The 25,956-nt window shown below is 45.7% G+C and overlaps 1 protein-coding gene across 1 annotated transcript in view; it reads left to right on the top strand.

Moving 5' to 3' along the window:
• Positions 1-25,956, top strand: part of LOC137359987 (protein EFR3 homolog B-like) — a 257,272-nt gene that overhangs the window by 178,124 nt on the left and 53,192 nt on the right. Inside the window, exons 18-19 of the mRNA XM_068025582.1 lie at positions 13,539-13,666; positions 18,178-18,269. Coding sequence (XP_067881683.1) covers positions 13,539-13,666; positions 18,178-18,269 — 220 coding nt within the window. The remainder of the gene's footprint in view (positions 1-13,538; positions 13,667-18,177; positions 18,270-25,956) is intronic.

The following is a 25,956-nucleotide window of genomic DNA, read 5'->3' as shown; positions in this document are numbered from 1 at the left end:
CCAGAGGACTGGAGAATAGCCAATGTTGTTCCTTTGTTTAAGAAGGGTGGCAAGGATAATCCAGGAAATTATAGGCCGGTGAGTCTTACGTCAGTGGTAGGGAAATTATTGGAGTGGATTCTTCAAGACAGGACTTACTCCCATTTGGAAACAAATGGACTTATTAGTGAGAGGCAGCATGGTTTTGTGAAGGGGAGGTCATGTCTCACTAACTTGATCGAGTTTTTTGAGGAAGTGACGAAGATGATTGATGAAGGAAGGGCAGTGGGTGTTGTCTACATGGACTTCAGTAAAGCCTTTGACAAGGTCCCTCATGGCAGACTGATACAAAAGGTGAAGTCACACGGGATCAGAGGTGAGCTGGCAAGATGGATACAGAACTGGCTCGGTCATAGAAGACAGAGGGTAGCAGTGGAAGGGTGCTTTTCTGAATGGAGTGCTGTGAATACTGATGTTCCGCAGGGATCAGTGCTGGGACCTTTGCTCTTTGTAGTATATATAAATGATTTGGAGGAAAATGTAGCTGGTCTGATTAGTAAGTTTGCGGACGACACAAAGGTTGGTGGAGTTGCGGATAGTGATGAGGATTGTCAGAGGATACAGCAGGATATAGATCGGTTGGAGACTTGGGCGGAGAAATGGCAGATGGAGTTTAATCCGGACAAATGTGAGGTAATGCATTTTGGAAGGTCTAATGCAGGTGGGAGGTATACAGTAAATGGCAGAACTCTTAGGAGTATTGACAGGCAGAGAGATCTGGGCGTACAGGTCCACAGATCACTGAAAGTGGCAACGCAGGTGGATAAGGTAGTCAAGAAGGCATACGGCATGCTTGCCTTCATCGGTCGGGGCATAGAGTATAAAAATTGGCAAGTCATGCTGCAGCTGTACAGAACCTCAGTTAGGCCACACTTGGAATATTGCATACAATTCTGGTCGCCACACTACCAGAAGGACGTGGAGGCTTTGGAGAGGGTACAAAAGAGGTTTACCAGGATGTTGCCTGGTCTGGAGGGTATTAGCTATGAGGAGAGGTTGGATAAACCCGGATTGTTTTCCCTGGAACGACGGAGGTGGAGGGGCGACCTGATAGAGGTTTACAAAGTTATGAGTGGCATGAACAGAGTGGATAGTCAGAAGCTTTTTCCCAGGGTGGACGAGTCAGTTACTAGGGGACATAGATTTCAGGTGCAAGGTGCAAAGTTTAGAGGGGATGTGCGAGGCAAGTTTTTTACACAGAGAGCGGTGAGTGCCTGGAACTTGCTGCCGGGGGAGGTGGTGAAAGCAGGCACGATAGCGACGCTTAAGAGGCATCTTGACAAATACATGAATAGGATGGGAATAGAGGGATACGGACCCCAGAAGTGCAGAAGGTTTTAGTTTAGACAGGCATCATGATCGGTGCAGGCTTGGAGGGCCGAATGGCCTGTTCCAGTGCTGTACTATTCTTTGTTCTTGTTCTTTGATTGATGAGGATAGTGCAGTGGATGAGGTCTACGTGGATTTTGGTAAGGCATTTGACAAGGTCCCACATGGCAGACTGGTCAGTAAAATGAAAGTCCATGGGATACAGGGGAATGTGGTAGGTTGGATCCAAAATTGGCTCAGTGACAGGAAACAAAGGGTAGTAGTCAATGGATGTTTTTGCGAATGGAAAGCAGTTTTAGTGGTGTTCCACCGGGCTCAGTGTTGCGTCCCTTGCTGATTGTGATATATATTAACGAATTGGACTTAAATGTGGGAGGCATGATTGGGAAATATGCTGATGACACAAAAATTGGCCGTGTAGTTGATAGTGAAGAGGATAGCTGTCGACTCCAGAATGATATCAATGGTTTGGTTGAGTGGGCAGGAAAGTGGCCAATGGAATTCAATCCAGAAATGTGTGAGGTAATGCATTTGGGGAGGGCAAACAAAGCGAGAGAATACACAATAAACGGGAGGATATTGAGAGGGGTAGAAGAAGTGAGAGACCTTGGAATGCATGTCCACAGGCACCTGAAGGTGGCAGGATGGGTGGATAGAGTGGTGAAGAAGGCATATGGAATACTTTCCTTTATTAGCCGAGGTATAGAGTACAAAAGCAAGGATGTAATGCTGGAACTGTATAAAACCCTGGTTAGGCCACAGCTGGAGTATTGCGTACAGTTCTGGTCACCGCATTATAGGAAGGACATAATTGCTCTGGAGAGAGTACAGAGGAGATTTACAAGAATGTTGCCCGGGCTTGAAAGTTGCAGCTATGAGGAAGGATTGGATCGGCTAGGGTTGTTTTCCTTAGAACAGAGGAGGCTAAGGGGTGCATTAATTGAGGGGCCTAGCTAGAGTAGACAGGAAGGACCTGTTTCCCCTAGCGGAGAGGTCAATTACCAGGGGGCACAGATGTAAGATGATTGGTAGAAGGATTAGAGGGGACATAAGGAAAGACCTTTCATTCAGATGGTAGTGGGTGTCTGGAATTCACTGCCAAGAGGGGTGGTGGAGGCAGAAACCCTCAATTCTTTTAAAAGGTACCTGGACGTGCACCTGAAGTGCTGTAACCTGCAAGGCTATGGACCAAGTGTTGGAAGGTGGGATTAGATTGGGCGGGTAGTTTTTTCGGCTGGCACAGACACGATGGGCTGAATGGCCTCCCTCTGTGCCATAATTTTTCTATGGTTCTATGGTTCCATCTCAGCCTGTTGCTGAGGTCTCCAGCATCGCAGATGCCAGTCTTCAGCCAATTCGATTCGGCTGAAGGCACTGGATACAGCAAAGGCTCTGGACCCTGACAATATCCCGGCTGTAGTACTGAAGTCTTGTGCTTCAGAACTTGCCACGCCCCTAACCAAGCTGTTCCAGTACAGCTACAACACTGGCATCTACCCGACAATGTGGAAAATTGCCCGGGTATGTCCTGTCCACAAAAGAGCAGGACAGATTCAATGCGGTGAATTACCACCCCATCGGTCTACTCTTAATCATTAGTAAAGTGATGGAAGGTATCATTGATACTGCTGTCAAGCAGTACTTACACAGCAAAATCTACTCACTGATGCTCAGTTTGAGTTCTGCCAGGATCACTCAGCTCCAAACCTCATTACAGCCTAGGTCTAAAAATGAACAAAAGAGCTGAATTTAAGATGGGAAGTGAGAATGACTGCCCTTGATATCGAGGCAGCATTTGACAAAGTGCACTGCCAAGGAACCTTCGCAAAATTGACATCAATGGCATTCAGGGGAAAAACTGGTTGGTGTCATACCTCTTAGAAAGGAAGATGGATGTGATTGTTGGAGGCCATTCGTCTAAGCCCCAGGACATCGCTGCAGGACTTCCTCACGGTCGTGTTCTAGGCCTGGCCATCTTCAGCTACTTCATCAATGACCCTGCCTGCAATGTAAAGACAGAAGTGGGGATGTTCGCCGATGATTGCACAGTGTTTAGCACCGCTCGCAACTCTTCAGGTACTGAAGCAGTCCATGCCCGCATGCATCAAGACCTGGATGCGATGATAAGTGTCAAGTAACATTTGCGCCATATAAGTGCTGGGCAATTACCATCTCCAACAAAAGAGAACCTAACCATCTCCCCTTGGCATTTAGTGGCATTACCATTGCTGAATCCCCCACCATCAACATCCCAGGAGTCACCATTGACCAGAAACTTAACTGGACCAGCCACATTAATACTGTGGCTACAAGAGCAGGTCAGAGGCTGGGAATCTTGCAGTGAGTAACTCACCTCCTGATGCCCAAAGCCTGTCCACCATCTACAAGGCACAAGTCAGGAGTGTGATGGAATACTCTCCACCTGCTTGGATGAGTACAGCTCCAACAAGAAGCTTGGCACCATCCAGGACAAAGCCAACCTGACCAGCACCCCATCCATCACCTTCAACATTCATTCCCTTCATTACTGGCGCACAGTGGCCACAGTGTGTACCATCTACAAGATACACTGCAACAACCTGCCAAGGCTCCTTCGACAGCACCTTCCAAACCCATGCTGTCTACCACCTAGAAGAATAAGGGCAGCAGACACATGGAAGCAACACCACCACCTGCAAGTTCCCCTCCAAGTCACACACCATCCTGACTTGAAAGTATAAGAACATAAGAAATAGGAGCAGGAGTAGGCCATTCGGCCCCTTAAGCCTGCCCTGCCTTTTGATAAGATCATGGCTGATCTGCCCCAGACCTCAACTCCACTTTTGTGCCAGCTCCTCATAGCCCTCAACTCCCCAATATTTCAAAAATCTATCTATCTCCTCTTTAAATACTTTCAGTGATCAAGCCTGCACAACTCTCTGGGGTCGAGAATTACAGACATTCACAACCCTCTGAGAGAAGAAATCCCTTCTCATCTCAGTTTTAAATGAATGTCCTCTTATTCTGTAACTATGTCCCCTAGTTCGAGATTCCCCCACTAGTGGAAACATCTTTTCAAAATTTACCCTGTCAAGCCCCCTCGGAACCTTGTATGTTTCAATAAGATCACCCCTCATTCTTCTAAATGCTAATGAATAAAGGCCTAACCTGTTTAGCCATTCTTGATAAGTCAACCCCTTCATTCCCAGGAATCAGCCTAGTGAATCTCTTTTGAACTGCCTCCAATGCCAGTATATTCTTTCTTAAATACGGGGACCAAAGCTGTACACAGTACAGTTCACTGGAACGACGGAGGTGGAGGGGCGACATGATAGAGGTTTACAAAGTTATAAGCAGCATGGACAGAGTGGATAGTCAGAAGCTTTTTCCCAGGGTGGAAGAGTCAGTTTCTAGGGGACGTAGGTTTAAGGTGAGTGAGGCAAAGTTTAGAGGGGATGTGCGAGGCAAGTTCTTTACACAGAGGGTGGTGAGTGCCTGGAACTTGTTGCTGGGGCAAGTGGTGGAAGCAGGTACCATAGAGATGTTGAAGAGGCATCTTGACAAATACATGAATAGGATGGGAATAGAGGGATACGGACCCCAGAAGTGCAGAAGGTTTTAGTTTAGGCAGGCATCAAGATCGGCGCAGGCTTGGAGGGCCGAATGGCCTGTTCCTGTGCTGTACTGTTCTTTGTTCTTTGTACTCCAGGTGCAGCCTGTACCAACACCCTGTACAGTTGTAACAAGACTTCCCTACTTTTAAAATCCAACCCCCTAGCAATAAAGGCCAAAATTCCATTTATCTTCTTAATTACTTGTTGCACCTGCATGCTAACTTTTTGTGTTTCATGCACAAGAACATACAGATCCCTCTGTGCTGCACTTTTTTGGAGTCTCTCTCCATTTAAGTAACGGTCCACCTTTTGATTCTTCCTACCAAAGTGCATGACCTCACACTTTCCTGCACTAAACTCCATCTCTCAAGTTTTTGCCCACTCACTCAACCTATCTATATCCCCTTGCAGATTTCTTATGTCCTCATCACAACGTGCCCTCCCACCTATTTTTGTATCGGCAGCAAATTTGGATATATTACACTCTGCCCCCTCCTCCAAGTCATTAATATAGATAGTAAATAATTGAGGCCCTAGGACTGATCCTTCTGGCACTCCACTAGCTTTCCAACCTGAAAAGGAACTATTAATCCCAACTCTCTGTCTTCTGTGTGTTAACTAATCCTTAATCCATGCTTTTGATAAGGTCCCGCATGGGAGATTGGTTAAGAAGGTAAGAGCCCATGGGATCCAGAGGAATTTGGCAAATTGGATCCAAAATTGGCTTAGTGGCAGGAGGCAGAGGGTGATGGTCGAGGGTTGTTTCTGCGAGTAGAAGCCTGTGACCAGTGGTGTACCACAGGGATCGGTGCTGGGACCCTTGCTGTTTGTGGTGTACATTAATGATTTAGAGGTGAATATAGGAGGTATGATCAGTAAGTTCGCAGATGACACGAAAATTGGTGATGTCATAAATAGTGAGGAGGAAAGCCTTAGATTACAGGATGATATAGATGGGCTGGTAAGATGGGTGGGGCAGTGGCAAATGGAATTTAATCCTGAGAAGTGTGAGGTAATGCATTTTAGGAGGACTAACAAGGCAAGGGAATATTGAATGCCTTCTAGGAATCCAAATACTCACATCTAGTGGTTCCCCTTTATCAACTCTGCTTGTTATATCCTCAAAGAACTCTAGCAAATTTGTCGAACATGATTTCCCTTTCACAAAACCATGTTGACTCTGTTTGATTGCGTTAAGCTTTTCTAAATGTCCTGCTATTTCTTCCTTAATAATGGACTCTAGCATTTTCCCAGTGACTGATGTTAGGCTGACTAGCTTATAGTTTCCTGCTTTTTGTCTCCCTCCCTTCTTGAACTGGAGTGTCACACTAGCGGTTTTCCAATCTGCTGGGACCCTCCCAGAATCCAGTGAGTTCTGGAATAGTTCGACCAATGCCTCCACTGTCTCTGCAGCCACTTCCTTTAAAACCCTTGTATATAGGCCATCAGGTCCTGGCGACTTGTCTGCCTGTGGGGCGGCACAGTGGCGCAGTGGTTAGCACCGCAGCCTCACAGCTCCAGCGACCTGGGTTCAATTCTGGGTACTGCCTGTGTGGAGTTTGCAAGTTCTCCCTGTGTCTGCGTGGGTTTCCTCTGGGTGCTTCGGTTTCCTCCCACCGCCAAAAGACTTGCAGGTTGATAGGTAATTTGACCATTATAAATTACCCCTAGTATAGGTAGGTGGTAGGGAAATATAGGGACAGGTGGGGATGTGGTAGGAATATGGAATTAGTGTAGGATTAGTATAAATGGGTGCTTGATGGTCAGCACAGACTCGGTGGGCCGAAGGGCCTGGTTCAGTGCTGTATAACTAAACTAAACTAAACTTTAGTCCCATTAGTTTGTCAAATAATAGAGGCTTTTACAAGATCTTTCCTCCCATTAGCTCTTTTCTTATCTGATATCTGTGGAATGTTTATCGTGTCTTCCACCGTGAAGACTGATGCAAAATATTGGTTTAAATTGTCTGCCATTTCCCTGTTATTACCTCTCCAGTCGCATCCTCCAAGGTTCCCATGCTCACTTTAGCTACTCTCTTTTTACATACCCATAAAAGTTCTTGCTGTATGTTTTTATATTTCTTGCCAATTTACATTCATAATCAATTTTCTCCTTTATTAGCTTTTTAGTCATCTGCTGCAAGTTCCTAAAAAATTCCCAATTCTCTGGCCTACCACTAGTTTACGCTGCTTCGTATGCCTTAGTTTTTGATTGGATTCTCTCCTTGACTGTCTTTGTTAACCACGGGTGGTTCATCCTTCTCATCGAGTCCTTCTTTTTGACCGGGATAAAGTTTTGCTGAGCGTTATGAAATATCTGCTTAAATGTCTGCCACTGCTAATCCACTGACCTTCCCCTCTTCATACCATTGTAATTGCCCTTGTTTAAGTTGAGGACACTGGTTTGAGACCCGAGTTACTTGCCCTCAAACTGAATTTGAAATTCCACCATGTTGTGATCGCTACCCCCTAGAGGATCCTTAACTATGATGTCTCTTATTAATCCTACCTCATTACACATTACTAGATCTAAAATAGCCTGTTCCCAGGTAGGTTCTGCAACGTATTGCTCCAAGTAACAATTCCTGATGCACTCTACAAATTCGTCTTCCATGTTACCTCTGCCAATCTGATTTATCCAGTCAATATGCAGATTAAAATCACCCATGACAATTGTAGCACCCTTCTTACATGTCTCCATTATTGCCCAATTTATACTTTGTCCTACAGTGAGGCAACTCTTCGGGGGCCTATAGACGACTCCCACCCGTGACTTCTTCCCCTTACTGTTCCTTATTTCCACCCAAACTGATTCCACATCATGATCTTTTGCACCTATATCATTACTCACCACCACACTAATACCTTCCTTTATTAACAAAGCTACCCCACCTCCTCTTCCTTTTTGCCGGAACATCGAATACCCTTGAATAATGAGTTCCCAGTCTTGGTCATCTTGCAACCCACGACTCTGTAATAGCTATCAAGTCATATTCATTTATTTCTATTTATGCCGTCAACTCATCTATCTTGTTACAAATGCTGCATGCATTCAGATAAAGAGCCTTAAGCTTTGACTTTTTACCATTATTACTCATTCTGGTTCTAATTTCTGCTGCACTCTTCTGCTTATATTTTCTGCCCCTTCCTGTCAGACTTTGATTATCGTTCACCTCTGCTCTCTTGTTTCTTTTTGATTTTTTAAACTTCCCTTCAATTGAACCCTTCCCCCACTAATTAGTTTAAATTCCTATCTACAACCCTAGTTATATGATTTGCCAGGACACTGGTCCCAGCATGGTTCAAATGGAGCCCGTCCCAACGGAACAGCTCTCTCCTTCCCCAGTATTGGTGCCAGTGCCCCATGAATCAGAACCCATTTCTCCCACACCAATCTTTGAGCCATGCGTTTACCTCTCTAATCTTGTTTACCCTACGCCAATTTGCACATGGCTCAGGTAGCAATCTGGAGATTATTACCTTTGTGGTTCTACTTTTTAATTTAGCCCTGAGATGCTCTTGTCCCTCAGCAGAACCTCTTTATTAGTCCTACCTATGTCGTTGGTACCTACATGGACCGCGACAACTGGATCCTTCCCCTCCCACTCCAAGTTCCTCTCCAACCCAGAAGAGATGTCCTTAACCTTAGCACCAGGTAGGCAACACAGCCTTCGGGACTCCCTGTCTTTGCTGCAGAGAACAGAGAACTATGCTATCCCCTATTACTACTACATTTCTCTTTTCTCCCCCCACTTGAATGGTGCTGTGGTCAGTTCACTCATTCTCCCTGCAGTCTGTGCCCTCGTCCACACCGGGAGCAAGAACCTCATACCTATTGGATAAGGGCACTGGCTGAGGCTCCTCCAAAGCTAAATTCTGGATCCCCATATCTGCCTCACTCGCAGTCACACACTCCTGTGCCTGACCACAGTCCAAATTTGATGTAATTAATCTAAGGGGTGTGACTGTCTCCTGAAACACAGTGTCCAGGTAACTCTCCCCCCATCCACCCCCCCCCCCACCACCAACCCCCACCCCCCCCCCCCCCCCCCCGATGTGTTGCAGTAGTCCGCAGCTCAGGACTCCAGCTCATTAACTCTGAGCCAAAGGTCCTCGAGCAGCCAACTCTTGCTGTAGATGTGGCCACCATGGATCCCACCGGCGTCCAGCAGCTCCCAAATACTACAGCTGCAACCTATCACCTCCCAGCCATCTCTATTCAATTTAATTAATTAATTTGGATGTTAAATATTCTAAAAGTGAATTTCTTAACTGTTCTCTTCAGCTGTAATAACGTCTCGATTTAAACCACTAGGCCAATCAAAACAGACACGGAAGAGATAACCACACTTAGGCTCTAAGTAGAAGGGGCTCTCTGCCGCCGGTTTTCATCTCCTGCCACTGCTGCCCTTCTCACGCAGATCTGCTCTCCGTAAATCGTCATTCCTTCAGTGTCGCTGGGTCAAAATCCTGGAATTGCCTCCCTAACAGCACTGTGGGTGTCCTACACCACATGGATTGCAGCAGTTCCAGAAGAGCTATCCAGTATAGACCCACCTTTCAGTTCTTGGGCTTTAGCCCTTTTAGGTTACAGAACCTCAGGTGCATATCCAAGTGTTTTCTGCCTTCACCACTCTTTCAGGAAGTGAGTTCCAGATCCCCACCATTATCTGGGTGAAAAATTTACTCCTCAACTCCTTTCTAATCTTTCTATCAATTACTTTAAATCAATGCCCTGGTTATTGACCACTCTACTGAGAGAAATAGGTCCTCCCTATCCACTCTATCTGGACCTCTCATAATTTTATACACCTCAATTTCATCTTCTCTCAGCCTCCTCTGTTCCAACGAAACCAACCCCAACCTATCCAATATTTACTCATAGTTAATATTGTCCACTCCTGGCAACATCCTCATAAATCTCCTCTGTACCCTCTCTAGTGTGATCAAATCTTTCCTGTAATGCGGTGACCAGAAATGTACACATGCTGCAGTCTAATTAGTGTTTTATACAAAAACAAGAAATGCTGGATTCACTCAGCAGGTCTGGCAGCATCTGTGGAAAGAGAAGCAGAGTTAACGTTTCGGGTCAGTGACCCTTCTTCGGAACTGACAAATATTAGAAAAGTCACAGATTATAAACAAGTGAGGTGGGGGTTGGGCAAGAGATAACAAAGGAGAAGGTGCAGATTGGACCAGGCCACATAGCTGACCAAAAGGTCACGGAGCAAAGGCAAACAATATGTTAATGGTGTGCTGAAAGACAAAACATTAGTCCAGATTAGGTGTGAATATACTGAATATTGAACATCAGCAAGTGCAAACCTGAAGAAAAACAACCTGAAAAAAACAGTGGGTAAGCAAACTGAACAAACTAAGATGAAATGAAATAAATGCAAAAAAAGATGGTAAAAAATGTAGAAAGGAATGCAAAAAAAAGGAAGAAAAAATAACTAAAAATGACTAAAAATGAAAGTAAAGTGGGGGGCTGTCATGCTCTGAAATTATTGAACTCAATGTTCAGTCCGGCAGGCTGTAGTGTGCCTAATCGGTAGATGAGATGCTGTTCCTCGAGCTTGCGTTGATGTTCACTGGAACACTGCAGCAATCCCAGGACAGAGATGTGAGCATGAGAGCAGGGGGGAGTGTTGAAATGGCAAGCAACCGGAAGCTCAGGGTCCTGCTTGCGGACTGAGCGGAGATGTTCCGCAAAGCGGTCACCCAGTCTGCGCTTGGTCTCCCCAATGTAGAGGAGACCACGCTGTGAGCAGCGAATACAGTATACTACATTGAAAGAAGTACAAGTAAATCGCTGCTTCACCTGAAAGGAGTGTTTGGGGCCTGGGATAGTGAGGAGAGAGGAGGTAAATGGGCAGGTATTACACCTCCTGCGATTGCAAGGGAAGGTGCCCTGGGACGGGGACGAGGTGGTGGGGGTAATGGAGGAGTGGACCAGGGTGTCGCGGAGGGAACGATCCCTTCGGAATACTGACAGGGGAAGGGAGGGGAAGATGCGACTGGTAGTGGCATCCCGCTGGAGGTGGCGAAAATGGCGGAGGATGATCCTTTGGATATGGAAGCTGGTGGGATGAAAAGTGAGGACAAGGGGAACCCTGTCACGGTTCTGGGAGGGAGGGGAAGGGGTGAGGGTAGAGGTGCGGGGAATGGGTCGGACACGGTTGAGGGCCCTGTCAACCACAGTGGGGGGAAATCCTCGGTTGAGGAAAAAGGAGGTCATATCAGAAGCACCGTCATGGAAGGTAGCATCATCAGAGCAGATGCGTCGGAGACGGAGAAACTGGGAGAATGGAATGGAGTCCTGACAGGAGGTAGGGTGTGAAGAAGTGTAGTCGAGGTAGCTGTGGGAGTCAGTGGGCTTATAATGGATATTGGTAGACAACCTATCCCCAGAGATGGAGACAGAGAAGTCGAGGAAGGGAAGGGAAGTGTCAGAGATGGACCATGTAAAGGTGAGAGAAGGGTGGAAATTGGAAGCAAAGTTGATAAAGTTTTCTAGTTCGGGGCGGGAGCAGGAAATGGCACCGATACAGTCATCAATGTACCGGAAAAAGAGTTGGGGGAGGGGGCCTGAGTAGGACTGGAGTAAGAATGCTCAACATATCCCACAAAAAGACAGGCATAACTAGGACCCATGCGGGTACCCATAGCGACACCTTTTACTTGAAGGAAGTGCGTGGAGTTGAAGGAGAAGTTGTTCAATGTGAGAACAAGTTCAGCCAGGCGGAGGAGGGTGGTGGTGGATGGGGACTGGTTGGGCCTCTGTTCCAGGAAGAAGCGGAGAGCCCTCAAACCGTCCTGGTGGGGGATGGAGGTGTAGAGCGATTGGACGTCCATAGTGAAGAGGAGGCGGTTGGGACCAGGAAACTGGTTTTATACAGTTCCAGCATAACCTTTCTGCTCTTATACTCTAGGCATCAGCCAATAAAACTGTTTGTGATTGGCTCATCCAACCCCTGGTACCAGTAAAGATTCCCCATTCACAAACAGTTCCACATACATACACCACATTGGACTGCAGCGGTTCAAGAAGGAGTCTCACCACCACTTTCTCAAGGGCAATTAGGGATGGGCAATAATTGTTGGCCTTGCCGCGATACTCTCATCCCATGAATGAATATAAGAAAAAATTAAATGTGTGAAAGTGCATGCTGAGAGCAGAACCAGGACCACCCGATAAATGAGATGCCCACCTGGTAAAGTTACTGGCTCAGCTGTTATGCCATGCGCCATTAAACTGCTTGTTAATATTCACTGTCTAGCCTCACACCTTGGGCATTCTATCTAATAATAGTCAGTGCAAATAGTCGTTTGGTAGTACAGAACTTGAGTATTGCTGAAAATCAAGACATATTATCGAAGCTTTTCATCTTGCACTCATCAGGACAATCTGCAAGAATACCAATGTAAGGAAAAGCAACAACTTTATACTGTTTGAGAAGAGAGTGCTGATTGGTTGGCAAGTGAACTCTGATTGGTAGAGGTGTTGCCATGGAGAATGCACCAGTTTCTGGTGACTGACAGTCAGTGCCTTCAAGAGAGGAAAGGAAAAACTGCGACAAATTTGACTTGTGCAGTAAGTAGAGGTGGCAGCCATGCCACTGAGTAAGGAGATTGGTTTAATACAGACACACCTACTGGTGATTGTACATTGTGCAAAATGTCACTGATGAGCTGTCCTAAATGGATTTATGTTCAGACAGTACAGTAATGTGCTGCTGATCTGGTTGGTGCCAGTGTCCTTTTACCTGCAGCCGCAAACCACCTCCAGATATACCTAAAATAAAAGCAAAATACTGCAAATGCTGGAAATCTGAAATGAAAACAGAAAGTGCTGGAAATACTCAGCAGGTCAGGCAGAATCTGTGAATCAGTTCTGCCGAAAGGTCACAGACCTGAAACACTTACTCTGCTTCTCTCTCCACAGATGCTGCCTGACCTGCTGAGTATTTCTGTTTTTAATCACATTTACCTGGTGGGGCTGAATACACGCTCCAGTTTGGCCTTGTGTTGCAGTTAATGGAGCTCTTCCGCAGCTTCTTTTTGGTCACTAGGAAAGCCTGGAGAGAGGTTGATGTAACTTAATAATTGCTGCAAAGAGCAGAAATGGCTATTTCTAACCCCACCGGGGTTTTTATTCAATTACAGGATCTGAACATCACTGGTAAGACCAGTATTTATTGCCAATCCCTAGTTCTACCTAATTGAGTAGCTTGCTGGGCCATTTCAGAGGGCAGTTAAGAGTTAACCACATTGCTGTGGTTCTGGAGTCACAGAGAGCGTAAGGACAGCAGATTTCCTTCCCATAAGAACATTAGTGAACCAAATATGTTTCTGCAACAATCCGGTAATGACTAAGTCTAACTTTTTATTCCAGATTTATTTATGAACTGAAATAAAATTTCCCAGTTGCTATGATGGGATTTGAGTTCATATCTCTGAGTCTAGGTCTCTGGATTACTCGTCCAGTAACATAACCACTATGCTACTGTTCCCTACTCGGGCCTCACACAGTCTCTAATCCTTACTGATGGCAGCCTTGCCTTTCTCTTTTCTGCAGCATACCCAAGTCTATGGACAGATTGGAGAAGGAGTTACTGTTCTTGCAGAGTAAGATCAGTGAGGTTCTGGCAGGGAGTGGTTACAGTTCTGATAGACTGGGAATCCCCTACATTCCACAGTTCACAGGTATGGGACTGCAGTAAACTTATAATTATTCCTGCGACAACTACCAGCCAGTATTTGGGGACTGGAGACAAATCTGATGGGACTTCCTGTCTGTTGTGCATCAAAATCATTGAATGCAGGATTCCAGAGTGAGAGAGCCACTGAGAGTGACTGTGCTGTTACATGCCTAGGATACTTGTGGTAGGAAGGTTGACACAGGCTTAGGAACAATTTGTGATATCTATTCAAGCTTACAGGAGGAAAGGAAAGGTTTTGGTGGCTCTCCCTCAGCACTTACAGTCAGAACCAGGTAACTGCAGGCATTGCAGTGCTGGATCCCATGCATAATCAAAGCTGGAGAGACCCCGGCCGGACTTTTACGCCACCCCAACGAGCCAGATGGTGGCAGGGGAGTGGCCTAAAATGGAGCGGGAGGCTCTGGGAGGCTTTCCCGAACTGCTCCCCCCCTCCGCCTCCTTTACATAGGGCGGGGGGACGAAGAACAGCCACTTAAGGGCCTTCACCCGCCTCCACACGAATTTTACACGTGGCAGGCAGGCGTCTTGGAGCCGGGAATAGCCACCTGCAAAAACCAGGCGGCTGTGATCGTCCCGGGGGGGGGGGGGGGGGTGGTGGGGGTGGGGGTGGGTGTGCTCATCAGGCATTGGGTGCCCGATGGAGGGCCACCCCCACTACCCCAGCCACCCCCGGCACCCAACACGCCCCCATTTCCCCCCAACTGACACCCTTGCCTCACCGGCGCCCGACCTATTAACCCAGTGAGGCAGCCAAAACCTGCCTGTCCTCCCGGCTCCATGTCTTCGGGTGCGCTGCAGTCCCAGCAGTGGCCACCGCTCCCGATGGCGCTAGTGGCACTAAGAACTGCCAGCCCGCTGATTGGCCAGCAATTCGATGAGGTGGGACTTCCTCCCTCAAGCGGGTGGAAGTCCTGCCTTGGAACAATTAAAGCCTGGGGACCCGTAAAATGTGGGTCGGATCCCCAGGCAAGGCGGAAGTGGGTTCGCCATCGACTTTTCAGTCGGTGGCCAGCTCCCGTCTGCCCAACGTGAAATCCTGGCCCCCATTCCAGTTGGCCCATCAGTATCAATAGGAGCAAGAGCATCCAGCACAATGTGCCAAATAGGTAGCGATATTAAGTTAGAGTTATAGTCACAGTATGTTGGGAGAAATCCAGTTGCTGCACAGGGCAAGATTTTGTCCCAGCACAGCGAGGTATCCAGTTCCATTGCTGTGCGGGACCCTATCCCAATGCTGGGAGGGGTTCAGTCCCAGCAGAGAGAATGATCAAGTCTCGGCACAGGGTACAATGGAATCTCAGCAGAGGGAGTGATCCAGTCCCAGCACACGGTAGGATCGAGTCAAGCACAGGGCAGGATGCTGTCCCAGCACAGCGAGGTATCCAGTTCCATTGCTGTGCGGGACCCTATCCCAATGCTGGGAGGGGTTCAGTCCCAGCAGAGGGAGTGTTCCAGTCCCAGCACAGGATAGGATCGACTCCAAGATAGGGCAGGATCCTTCCCCAGCGCAGGGATGGAAATTTTCCTGACAGCACACTGGTGCCCGTGACCCAGTGAGAGGTTCAGTGTTTGCGTGCAGTAATCCTGATGCTTATTCTGGGATCATGCCCACCTGTGTCCTCTATCACTGACCTCGCCAGAGTTTGCAGGGCCAGTGAGACTACATTTCTAGCATAGCCAAACAGGCAGAACTTCACATCCCCCCAATACCCTTGCCTGTGGGGCCCAGCTCCACTCATCTGGAGGCTGGTATCGCTCAGCTCTCTCAGCCTCCAATACTACACTAGGTCCCTTGGGATACAGAAGTGGGAACTCCCAGCATAGGGTGTCAGTGAGAACCCGGCACAGCCAGGTCCCAACCTTGGTCTGGTCGGTTCCATTGGACTCTGCTGGAGTTATGGTGGGAGACAAGTGGGAACTTTCAGTAAATTTGTTATCAGTGCTCTATGAGAAAACTTTTCCTGTAACACACACATATAGAATCATAGAATGGTTACTGCACAGAAGGAGGCCATTCAGCCTGTTGCGTCTGTGCTGACTCTTTGGAAGAGCAATTGAGCTAGTCCCACTCCCCTGCCCTTTCCCTGTAGCTCCGCAAAATTTTTTTTGTCAGGTAATTATCCAATTCCCTTTTGAAAGCCACAATTGAATCTGCCTCCACCACACATTCAGTCAATGACTTTCAGTTCCAAACCAATCACTACATAAAAAGTTTTTCCTCATGTTGCCTTTGGTTCTTTTGCCAATCACTTTCAATCTGTCTCTTCTGGTTCTCGATATTCTGCTAGTGGGAACTGTTTCTCCCTATTTACTCTGTCAAGAGTTCTCATCATTTTGAACACCTCTATTAAATCTCCACTAAACCTTCTCTGCTCTAAGAAGAACACCGCAGCTTCTCCAATCTATCCACGTAACTGAAGATCCTCATCAATGGAACCATTCTTGTAAAACCCTTCTGCACCCTCTATAAAGCCTTCACATCCTTCCTAAAGATTGGTGCCCAGAAGTGGACACGATATTCCAGTTAAGGCCAAGTTTTATAAATGTTCGTCATGCTTTTGTACTCTGTTTCTATAAATAAAGCTCAGAATCTCGATTTGTGCACATATACCCCCAGGTCTCTCTGTTTCTACAGCCCTTTTAGAATTTTATCTTTTATTTTATATTGCCTTTCCTCTATCTTCCTACCAAGATGTATCACTTCACACTTCTCTGCATTAAATTTCATCTGCCACATGTCGATCCTTTCCACCCTATGTCCTTTTTAAGTCTATCACTGTCCTCCTCACAGTTCACTATACTTCCAAGTTTTGTGTCATCTGAAAATTTTGAAATTGTACCCTGTACCCAATTCTAAGACAGGTGTGACATCGGGAGTAATCTGAGATAACTACCTTGCAGGTCCTGCTTATTAATCTCTCTCCTAGCTCCCTAAACTCTGCCTGCAGGACCTCATCCCTCTTTCTACCTATGTTGTTGGTACTGATATGGACCACAACCTCTAGCTGTTCACCCTCCCCACTCAGAGTGCTACGCAGTCACTCAGTGATGTCTTTGACCCTGGCACCAGGGAGCGAACATACCATTCTGAAATCATGTCTGCGGCTGCAGAAACGCCTATCTTTTCCCCCAGCTTTAGAATTCCCCCATCACTGTTGCTTTCCCAATCTTCCTCCAGCTGTGATACTGTGGACATTGCTCTAATTACACTGGGGCTGGGGCCCTTTCTGCAGTGGTTTGGGAAACCAAGGCCAGTGACTACAGAGAAAAGTGAAGGGTGAAAAGAAACAGAATTGTTACAGCGCAGAAGGAGGCCATTCGGCCCATCGAGTCCGCATTGGCTCTCTGAAAGAGCAATTCTCTCAGTTCCATTCCCCTGCCTTTTCCCTATAATCCTGCACATTCTTCCTTTTTATATAACTGTCCAATTCCCTTTTGAATGCTTCAATTGAACCTGACTCCACCACTTTCTCAGGCAGTGCATTCCAGACTTTAACTACTCGCTGCATGAAAAAGTTTTTCCTCATGTCACTTTTGCTTCTTTTACCAAATACTTTAAATCTGTGCCCTCTCATTCTCAATCCTTTCACAAGTGGGAGCAGTTTCTCTCTATCTACTCTGTCCAGACCCCTCATGATTTTGAATACCTCTATCAAATCACCTCTCAGCCTTCTCTTCTCTAAGGAAAACAGTCCTAACTTCTCCAATCTATCTTCATAACTAAAATTCCTCATCCCTGGAACCATTCTTGTGAATCTCTTGTGTACTCTCTCCAATGCCCTCATGTCTTTCCTCAAGGACAGTGCCCAGAACTGGACGCAATACTCCAGCTGAGGCCGAACTAATGTCTTACACAAGTTCAACCTAACTTCCTTGCTCTTGTACTCGATGCCCCTATTAATAAAGCCCAGGATACTGTATGCTTTATTAACTGCTCTCTCAACCTGTCCTGCCACCGAAATGACTTATGCACATATACACCTAGGTCCCTCTGCTCCTGCACCCCCTTAAGAATTGTGCCCTTTATCCAATATTGTATTTCCATGTTCTTCCTACCAAAATGAATCACCTCACATTTCTCTGCATTGAACTTCATATGCCACCTGTCTGCCCATTCCACCAAATTGTCTATGGCCTTTTGAAGTTCTGCACTATCCTCCTCACAATTCACAATGCTTCCAAGTTTCATATCATCTGTTACTTATGAGATGAATTAGCCCGTGGTGGCTCAGTGACACCAAGCTTGTAGGAGGAAGGGCAAGCTGAGGGAGGGTAGGAGAGTCACAGGGTTGAGAGCATCGGAGAACATGTTAGAGTAACAGCTGGTGCAGAGTTTTGGTTTAAACACAGGAGGGAAGGATGTAGGATACAGACTGGCCTGAGCGAATAAACACTGTATTTGCACCCTAGACAGGTAGTTCTCCAAAATACATCTCAAAAAACTCCTTTTTGAAAATACTGAGATTAATTTGTGCTATGTCTGGTGTGTCACAGATGAAGACCATTTATCAAAGAGAAAGAGCATTGGAGAAACCATCTCGTTGCAGGTGGAAGTGGATTCACACAACAGTCCAGAAAAAGAAGAGGTATCTCCCTGCTATGTACATTGGCCAGTTGTCTCAGGTTACAGAGCCAGAAGGTGGCTTGCGAGAACACACTGTGTCAGTAAGGCTGCCTGCTAACTGAGTGGAGGCCCAGGAAACAGCACAGTAACAGGGCTCAGCAGCAAGTACAACAACACTGCTCAGGAATGTTTCAACAAACTCCTTCCCCGGACATGGCTGAGGTTGCTACTGGCAGGGTGAGGGTATTTACACCAAGACCTCGTATTCCACTTGAATAGTAATGTGGAGTCTGTCTATGGGGGGGAAGTGAGAGTTGGTCCATGATCCACAGTATTTCTATAGGGATGCTGCTTCATGGCCTTATCCACAGACCCTGGTAGTGTAGTGGAACCTTTACTCTGCATTAAACCTGTGTTGTGCCTACTGTGGGACTGTTTGATGGGGACAATGTAGAGGGAGCTTTACTTCGTATCTAACCCATGCTATTGTTGCCCTGAGAGTGATGGGACAGTGTAGAGCAGGGTTGACCAAACTTTTTGGGCGGAGGGCCGCATTACGATTTTTGCTCGGCCCAGGGGCCGGTGAGCAAATTTTGAAAGATAAAGGCATAAAAAATTTTCTTACTAATAAAAACGACAACAAATGTGTATTTTTCTGAAGAAATTTTAAATGAGAAGACTAATTTATTTACTTACTTTCTTGTCACTATATTGAAAACTGATTTAGTGACATACCTAGCATTGTTTTTGCTGAGTATTCTGGCTAGATGTCCATCTTTCAGGAGTGAGATCTCTTTCTCTGTCTCTGTCTGTCCCTGTGTTCCCCCCTCTGTGTTTTCCTCACTGTGTCCCCCCCCCCCTGTCCCCACTCTCTCTCTGTCCCCCTCCCTCTCTGTTTCCCCCTCTCTCTGTTCCCTCTCTGTTTTCCCCTCTCTTTCTGTTCTCCTTCTCTGTCTCTCTGTTTCCCCCTCTCTGTTTTCTCTCTCTCTATTCCCCCCTCTCTCTTTGTTCTCTGTTTTCCGTCTCTCTCTCTTTCTCTCTCTCTTTCTCTGTCAGTTGCACTCAGCGGGAGCACTCAGCACAGCAGCTTTGTGCTTGTTCAGTTTGTTTAAAAACATTGCACTGTCAGTTTCGCAGATGACAACTGCTGATGCAGGAACGCGCTTCCCAACATCGGACAGATTCGGAGTTTTCTGGCGGGCTTTTCAAAAAGTCAGAAAACCCCAAATCTGTCTGATGTTTGGAAGCGCATTCCTGCTTCAGCAGCTGTCATCTGTAAAACTCAACATGATGTTTTTTAGAAAGGCCGGTCTGCAGGAAGACAAAGGGAAATTTCCCATCTCCACTCATGGAGCACTGGCAAGGATGAGGAATGGCCGCGGGCCAGATGGAAACCTTTGGCGGACTGGATCCTGGCCCATTGGCTGTATGTTGGACAAACATAGAACATAGAAAATTGGAGCGGGAGTAGGCCATTCAGCCCTTCGGGCCTGCTCCGCCATTCAAAAAAGATCATGGCTGATCATCTAATTCAGTACCCTTTTCCCGCTTTCTCCCCATATCATAAGAACATAAGAACTAGGAGCAGGAGTAGGCAATTCAGCCCCTAGAGCCTGCTCTGCCATTCAATACGATCATGGCTGATCTCATCTCGGCTTCAACTCCACTTTCCTGCCCGTTGTCCATAACCCTTCAACCCATTACTAATTAAAAATCTGTCTTATCTCCTCCTTAAATTGACTCAATGTCCCGCCATCCACTGCACTCTGGGGTAGTGAATTCCACAGACTCACAACCCTTTGAGAGAAATAATTTCTCCTCATCTCTGTTTTAAATCTACTACCCCTTATCCTAAAACCATGACCTCTCGTTCTAGATTGCCCCACCAGAGGAAACATCCTCTCTACGTCTACTTTGTCAATCCCCTTAATCATTTTATATACCTCAATTAGATCTCTTCTCATTCTTCTAAACTCTGGAGAGTAAAGGCCTAAACTGCTCAATCTCTCTTCATAAGACAAACCCCTCATCTCTGGAATCAATCTAGTGAACCTCCTCTGAACTGCCTCCAATGCAACTACATCCCTCCTCATGTAAGGGGACCAAAACTGTACGCAGTACTCCAGGTGCGGTCTCACTAATGCCGTGTACAGTTGCAGAAACACTTCCCTACTTTTATACTCTATTCCTTTAGCAATAAATGCCAAAATTCCATTTGCCTTCCTTATTACCTGCTGCACCTGCATACTAGTTTTCTGTGATTCATGCAAGAGGACACCCAGATCCCTCTGCACCAAAGCACTTGGAAGTTTCTCTCCCTTTAGATAACAATTTGCCTTTCTATTCTTCCGACTAAAATGGATAACCTCACACTTATCCACGTTAAACTCCATCTGCCAAATTTTGGCCCATTCACCTAACCTATCCATATCCATTTGTAAATTTCTTATTTGTTTATTGCAACTTACTATCCCACCTATTTTAGTGTCATCTGCTAATTTGGCTATAGTACCTTCTTTCTCTGCATCCAAGTCATTAATATAGATTCTAAATAGTTGGGGGCCCAAGGACCGAACCCTGTGGCACCCCACTAGTTACATCTTGCCAACCAGAAAAGGACCCATTTATCCCGACTCTCTGTTTTCTGTTGGTTAGCCAATCCTCTATCCAAGCTAATAAATTGCCCCTAACCCCATGTGATCTTACCTTGTGTATTAACCTTTTGTGCGGCACCTTATCAAATGCTTTCTGGACGTCCAGATAAACTACATCTACAGGATCCCCACTATCCACTTTATTTGTTACATCTTCGAAGAACTCTAGCAAATTAGTCAAACACTATTTACCCTTCATAAAACCATGCTGACTCTGATGGATTGTGTTTTGACTTTCTAAATGTCCTGTTATTGCTTCCTTAATAATGGATTCTAACAATTTCCCAACGACAGATGTTAAACTAACTGGTCTATAGTTTCCTACTTTCTGCCTCCCTCCCTTTTTGAATAAGGGCGTTATATTAGCATTTTTCTAATTCACTGGAACCTACCCCACATCCAGGGAATTTTTGAATATTATAACCAATGGACCCACTATCTCCGCTGCCACTTCCTTTAAGACCCTAGGATGTAGGCCGTCAGGCCCTGGGGACTTTTCTGTCTTCAATCCCAATAGTTTGCTCAGTACTTTTTCCCTAGTGATGATGATTGTTCTAAGTTCCTCCCTTTCTATAACCTCTGCATTACCTGTTACTATTGGGATGGTACTAGTGTCCTCCACCGTGACAACTGAGGCAAAATACTGATTTAGTATCTACGCCATTTCTGTGTTCCCCACTATTAACTCCCCAGTCACATCCTCCAAGCGACCAACATTCACTTTAGCTGCTCTCTTCCCTTTTATATACTTATAGGAGCTTTTGCTATCTGTTTTTATATTTTGCGCTAGTTTTCTTTCATAATTTACCTTTGCTCTTTTTATTACTTTTTTAGTAACCCTTTGTTGATCTTTAAAAGTTTCCCAATCTTCCAGCCTGCCACTGGCCTTTGCAATATGGTATGCCTTAGTTTTTGTCTTTATGTTATCCTTAACTTCCTTGCTTAGCCATGGATGTTTTTTTCCCCTTTTACAATCTTTCTTCCTCTCTGGAATATATTTTAGTTGGGAGGAATTGAATATCTCCTTAAACATCTGCCACTGTTCATCAATTGTCCTACCTTTTAGTCTTCCTGCCCAGTCCACTAGGGCCAAATCTGTCCTCATGCCTATGTAATTACCTTTGTTTAACTCCAGAACACTAGTGTGGGACTCCAGTTTCTTACCCTCAAACTGAATTTGAAATTCTAGCATGCTATGATCACTCTTCCCTAGGGGATCCTTAACTATGAGATCATTAATTAATCCCACTTCATTACATAATACCAAATCTAGAATTGCCTGCTCCCTGGTAGATTCCACAACATATTGCTCCAAAAAGCAATCTCTAATACATTCAACGAACTCTCCCTCAAGGCTACCAATTTGAATAATGCAGCCTATATGCATATTAAAATCTCCCATGATTATTGCCGTACCTTTCTTACACGCCCCCAGTGTTTCCTGCGGAACTACTGTTTGGGGACCTATAGATTACTCCCACCAGGGACTTCTTTCCCTTGCTATTTCTTATTTCTACCCAGACTGATTCTACGTCTTGATCTCAGTGCCTATATCATTTCTCACTACAGCACTGATCTCTTCCTTTACTAACAAAGCTGCACCACCTCCTTTTCCTTCCTGCCTACCCTTCCGAAATCCTGAGTACCCTTGGATATTCAATTCCCAAACCTGGTTTCCCTGCAACCACGTCTCAGTAATCGCCACTAAATCATATTCATTCGTCTCTATTTGCGCTGTTAACTCATTAATTTTATTCCAAATGTTTCGTGCATTCAGATACAAAGCCTTTAAGTTTGTTCTATTATCAAATTTCCCTACTCTTGTACGACTCCTTGATGCAATATGATGTTCACACGTTCTGTCCCTACCTTTTATTTTCTGGGCACTATCAGCCTCATCACTAACCTGCACTCCTACCTTCTCCTTTAACTTTGACTTCCAAATTTTCCATGCAACTGAACCCTTCCCCCCAACCCCCACACTATTTAGTTTAAAGCCCTATCAACAGCCCTAGTTATGGCGATTCACCAGGACTCTGGTCCCAGCATGATTCAGGCGGAGCCCATCCCATCGGAACAGCTCCCTCCTTCCCCAGTACTGGTGCCAATGTCCTATGAATACAAACCTATTTCTCCCACACCAATCTTTGAACCACGCATTTGCCTCTTTAATCTTATTGACCCTGTGCCAATTAGCTCGTGGCTCAGGTAGTAATCCGGAGATTATTACCTTTTTGGTTCTGCATTTTAATTTAGCCCCTAGTTGCTCATATTCCCTCAGCAGAACCTCTCTCCTCATTCTACCTATATCGCTGGTACCAACATGGATCTTTCCCTTCCCACTCCAAGTTCTTCTGCAGCCCAGATGAGATGTCCTGAGCCCTGGCACCAGGTAGACAACACAGCCTGCGGGACTCTCAATCCTGGCCACAGAGAACAGTGTCTATGCCCCTAACTATACTACCCCGATTACGACTACATTTCTCTTTTCTCCCCTCACTTGAATGGCTCCCTGGACCACAGTGCTCTGGTCAGTTTGCTCATCCTCCCTACAGTCCCTGCTCTCGTCCACACAGGGAGCAAGAATCTCGAACCTGTTGGACAAAAACAAGGGCTGAGGCTCCTGCAACACTGCCTCCTGGATCCCTCTACCTGCCTCACTCATAGTCACACCCTCCTATCCCTGAGCACTGGCCGAATCTAAGGGGTGTGACTGTCTCCTGAAACACCCTTGATCCCTTTGGCATTAAGAAATATATCTATCTCCTTCTTGAATATATTTAATGACTTGGCCTCCACTGCCTTCTGTGGTAGAGAATTCCACAGGTTCACCACCCTCTGAGTGAAGAAATTTCTCCTCATCTCGGTTCTAAATGGCATACCCTGTATCCTGAGACTGTCACCCCTGGTTCTGGACTCCCCAGCCATCAGGAACATCCTCCCTACATCTAGCCTTTCTAGTCCTGTTAGAATTTTATAGATTTCTATGAGATCCCCTCTCATTCTTCTAAACTCTAGTAAATATAGGCCTAGTCGACACAATCTCTCCTCATACATCAATCCTGCCATCCCAGTAAATCTTCTTTGCACTCCCTCCATGGCAAGAACATCTTTCCTCAGATAAGGAGACCAAAACTGCACACAATACTCCACATGTGGTCTCACCAAGGCCCTGTATATTAATACATCCTTGCTCCTGTACTCAAATCCGCTTGCAATGAAGGCCAACATACCATTCGCCTTCCTAGCTGCTTGCTGCACCTGAATGCTTGCTTTCAGCGACTGGTGTACAAGGATACCCAGGTCTCATTGCACCTCCCCCTTTCCCAATCTATCACCATTCAGATAGTCTGCCTTTCTGCTTTTACAACCAAAGTGGATAACCTCACATTTATCCACGTTATACTGCATCTGCCATGCATTTGTACACTCACCCAACTTGTCCAAATCACATTGGAGCCTCTTTGCATCCTTCTCGCAGCTCACACTCCCCCTAGCTTTGTGTTGTCTGCAAATGTGGAAATGTTGCATTTAGTTCCCTCACTCAAGTCATTAATATATATTGTGAATAGCTGGGGCCCAAGCACTGATACCTGCGGTACCCCACTAGTCACTGCCTGCCACCCAGAAAAAGACCCATTTATTCCTCCTCTCTGTTTCCTGTCTGTCAACCAATTCTCAATCCATGCCAGTATATTATCCCCAGTCCCTTGTGCTTTAATTTTGCACACTAACCTCTTATGTGGGACCTAATCAAAAGCCTTCTGAAAATCCAAATACACCACATCCACTGGTTCTCCCTTATCTATTCTACTAGTTACATCCTCAAAAAACTCCAGTAGATTTGTTAAGCATGATTTCCCTTTCATAAACCTATGCTGGCTTTGTTCAATCCCATTTATACTTTCCAGGTATTCTGCTATCACATCCTTTATAATATAGACTAGCATTTTCCCCACTACTGATGTAAGGCTAACTGGTCTGTAATTCCGTGTTTTTTCTCTCGCTCCTTTTTTAAACAGTGGGGTTACATTTGCCACCCTCCAATCCGTAGGAACTGCTCCAGAGTCTATAGAATTTTGGAAGCTGACCACCAATGTATCCACTATTTCCAGGGCCATTTCCTTTAGTACTCTGGGATGTAGATTATCAGGCCCTGGGGATTTGTCAGCCTTTAACCCCATTAATTTCCCTCGCACTATTTTTCTACTAATACTGATTTCCTTCAGTTCCTCCCTCTCATTGGACCCTTGGTTCCCTAACATTTCTGGGAGGTTATTTGTGTCCTCCTTTGTGAAGACAGAACCAAAGTATCTGGTTAAAAGCAAAATACTGCGGATGCTGGAAATCTGAAATAAAAACAAGAAATGCTGGAACCACTCAGCAGGTCTGGCAGCATCTGTGAAAAGAGAAGCAGAGTTAACGTTTCGGGTCAGTGACCCTTCTTCGGACCCTTCCGAAACGTTAACTCTGCTTCTCTTTTCGCAGATGCTGCCAGACCTGCTGAGTGGTTCCAGCATTTCTTGTTTTTCTATCAAAGTATCTGGTTAATTGTTCTGCCATTTCTTTGTTCCCCATTATAAGTTCCCCCGTTTCTGACTGTAAGGGACCTACATTTGTCTTCACTAATCTTTTTCTCTTCACATATTTATAGAAACTTTTACAGTCAGTTTTTATGTTCCTGCAAGTTTACTCTCATACTATATTTTCCCCCACTTAATCAACCTCTTTGTCCTCCTTTGCTGAATTCTAAACTGCTCCCAATCCTCAGACTTGCTGCTTTTTCCGGCAATTTTATATGCCTGCTCTTTGGATCTAATACTAGGCCTGTAAGCCACGGTTGAGCCCCCTTTCCAGTTTTATATTTGCGCCAGACAGGAATGAATAATTGTTGTAATTCATGCACATGTTTTTTAAATATTATCCATTGCCTATCCACTGTCAACCCTTTTAGTAAAGTTCCCCAATCTACCATAGCCAACTTGCACCTCATACCTTCGTAGTTTCCTTTATTTAGATTCAGGTCCCTAGTTTCGGATTCAACTACTTCACTAT

This window comes from Heterodontus francisci, unplaced genomic scaffold, assembly GCF_036365525.1.
Source record: "Heterodontus francisci isolate sHetFra1 unplaced genomic scaffold, sHetFra1.hap1 HAP1_SCAFFOLD_410, whole genome shotgun sequence".
In the NCBI taxonomy this organism is placed as follows: Eukaryota; Metazoa; Chordata; class Chondrichthyes; order Heterodontiformes; family Heterodontidae; genus Heterodontus; species Heterodontus francisci.
This window is presented reverse-complemented; position numbering and strand designations above follow the sequence as displayed.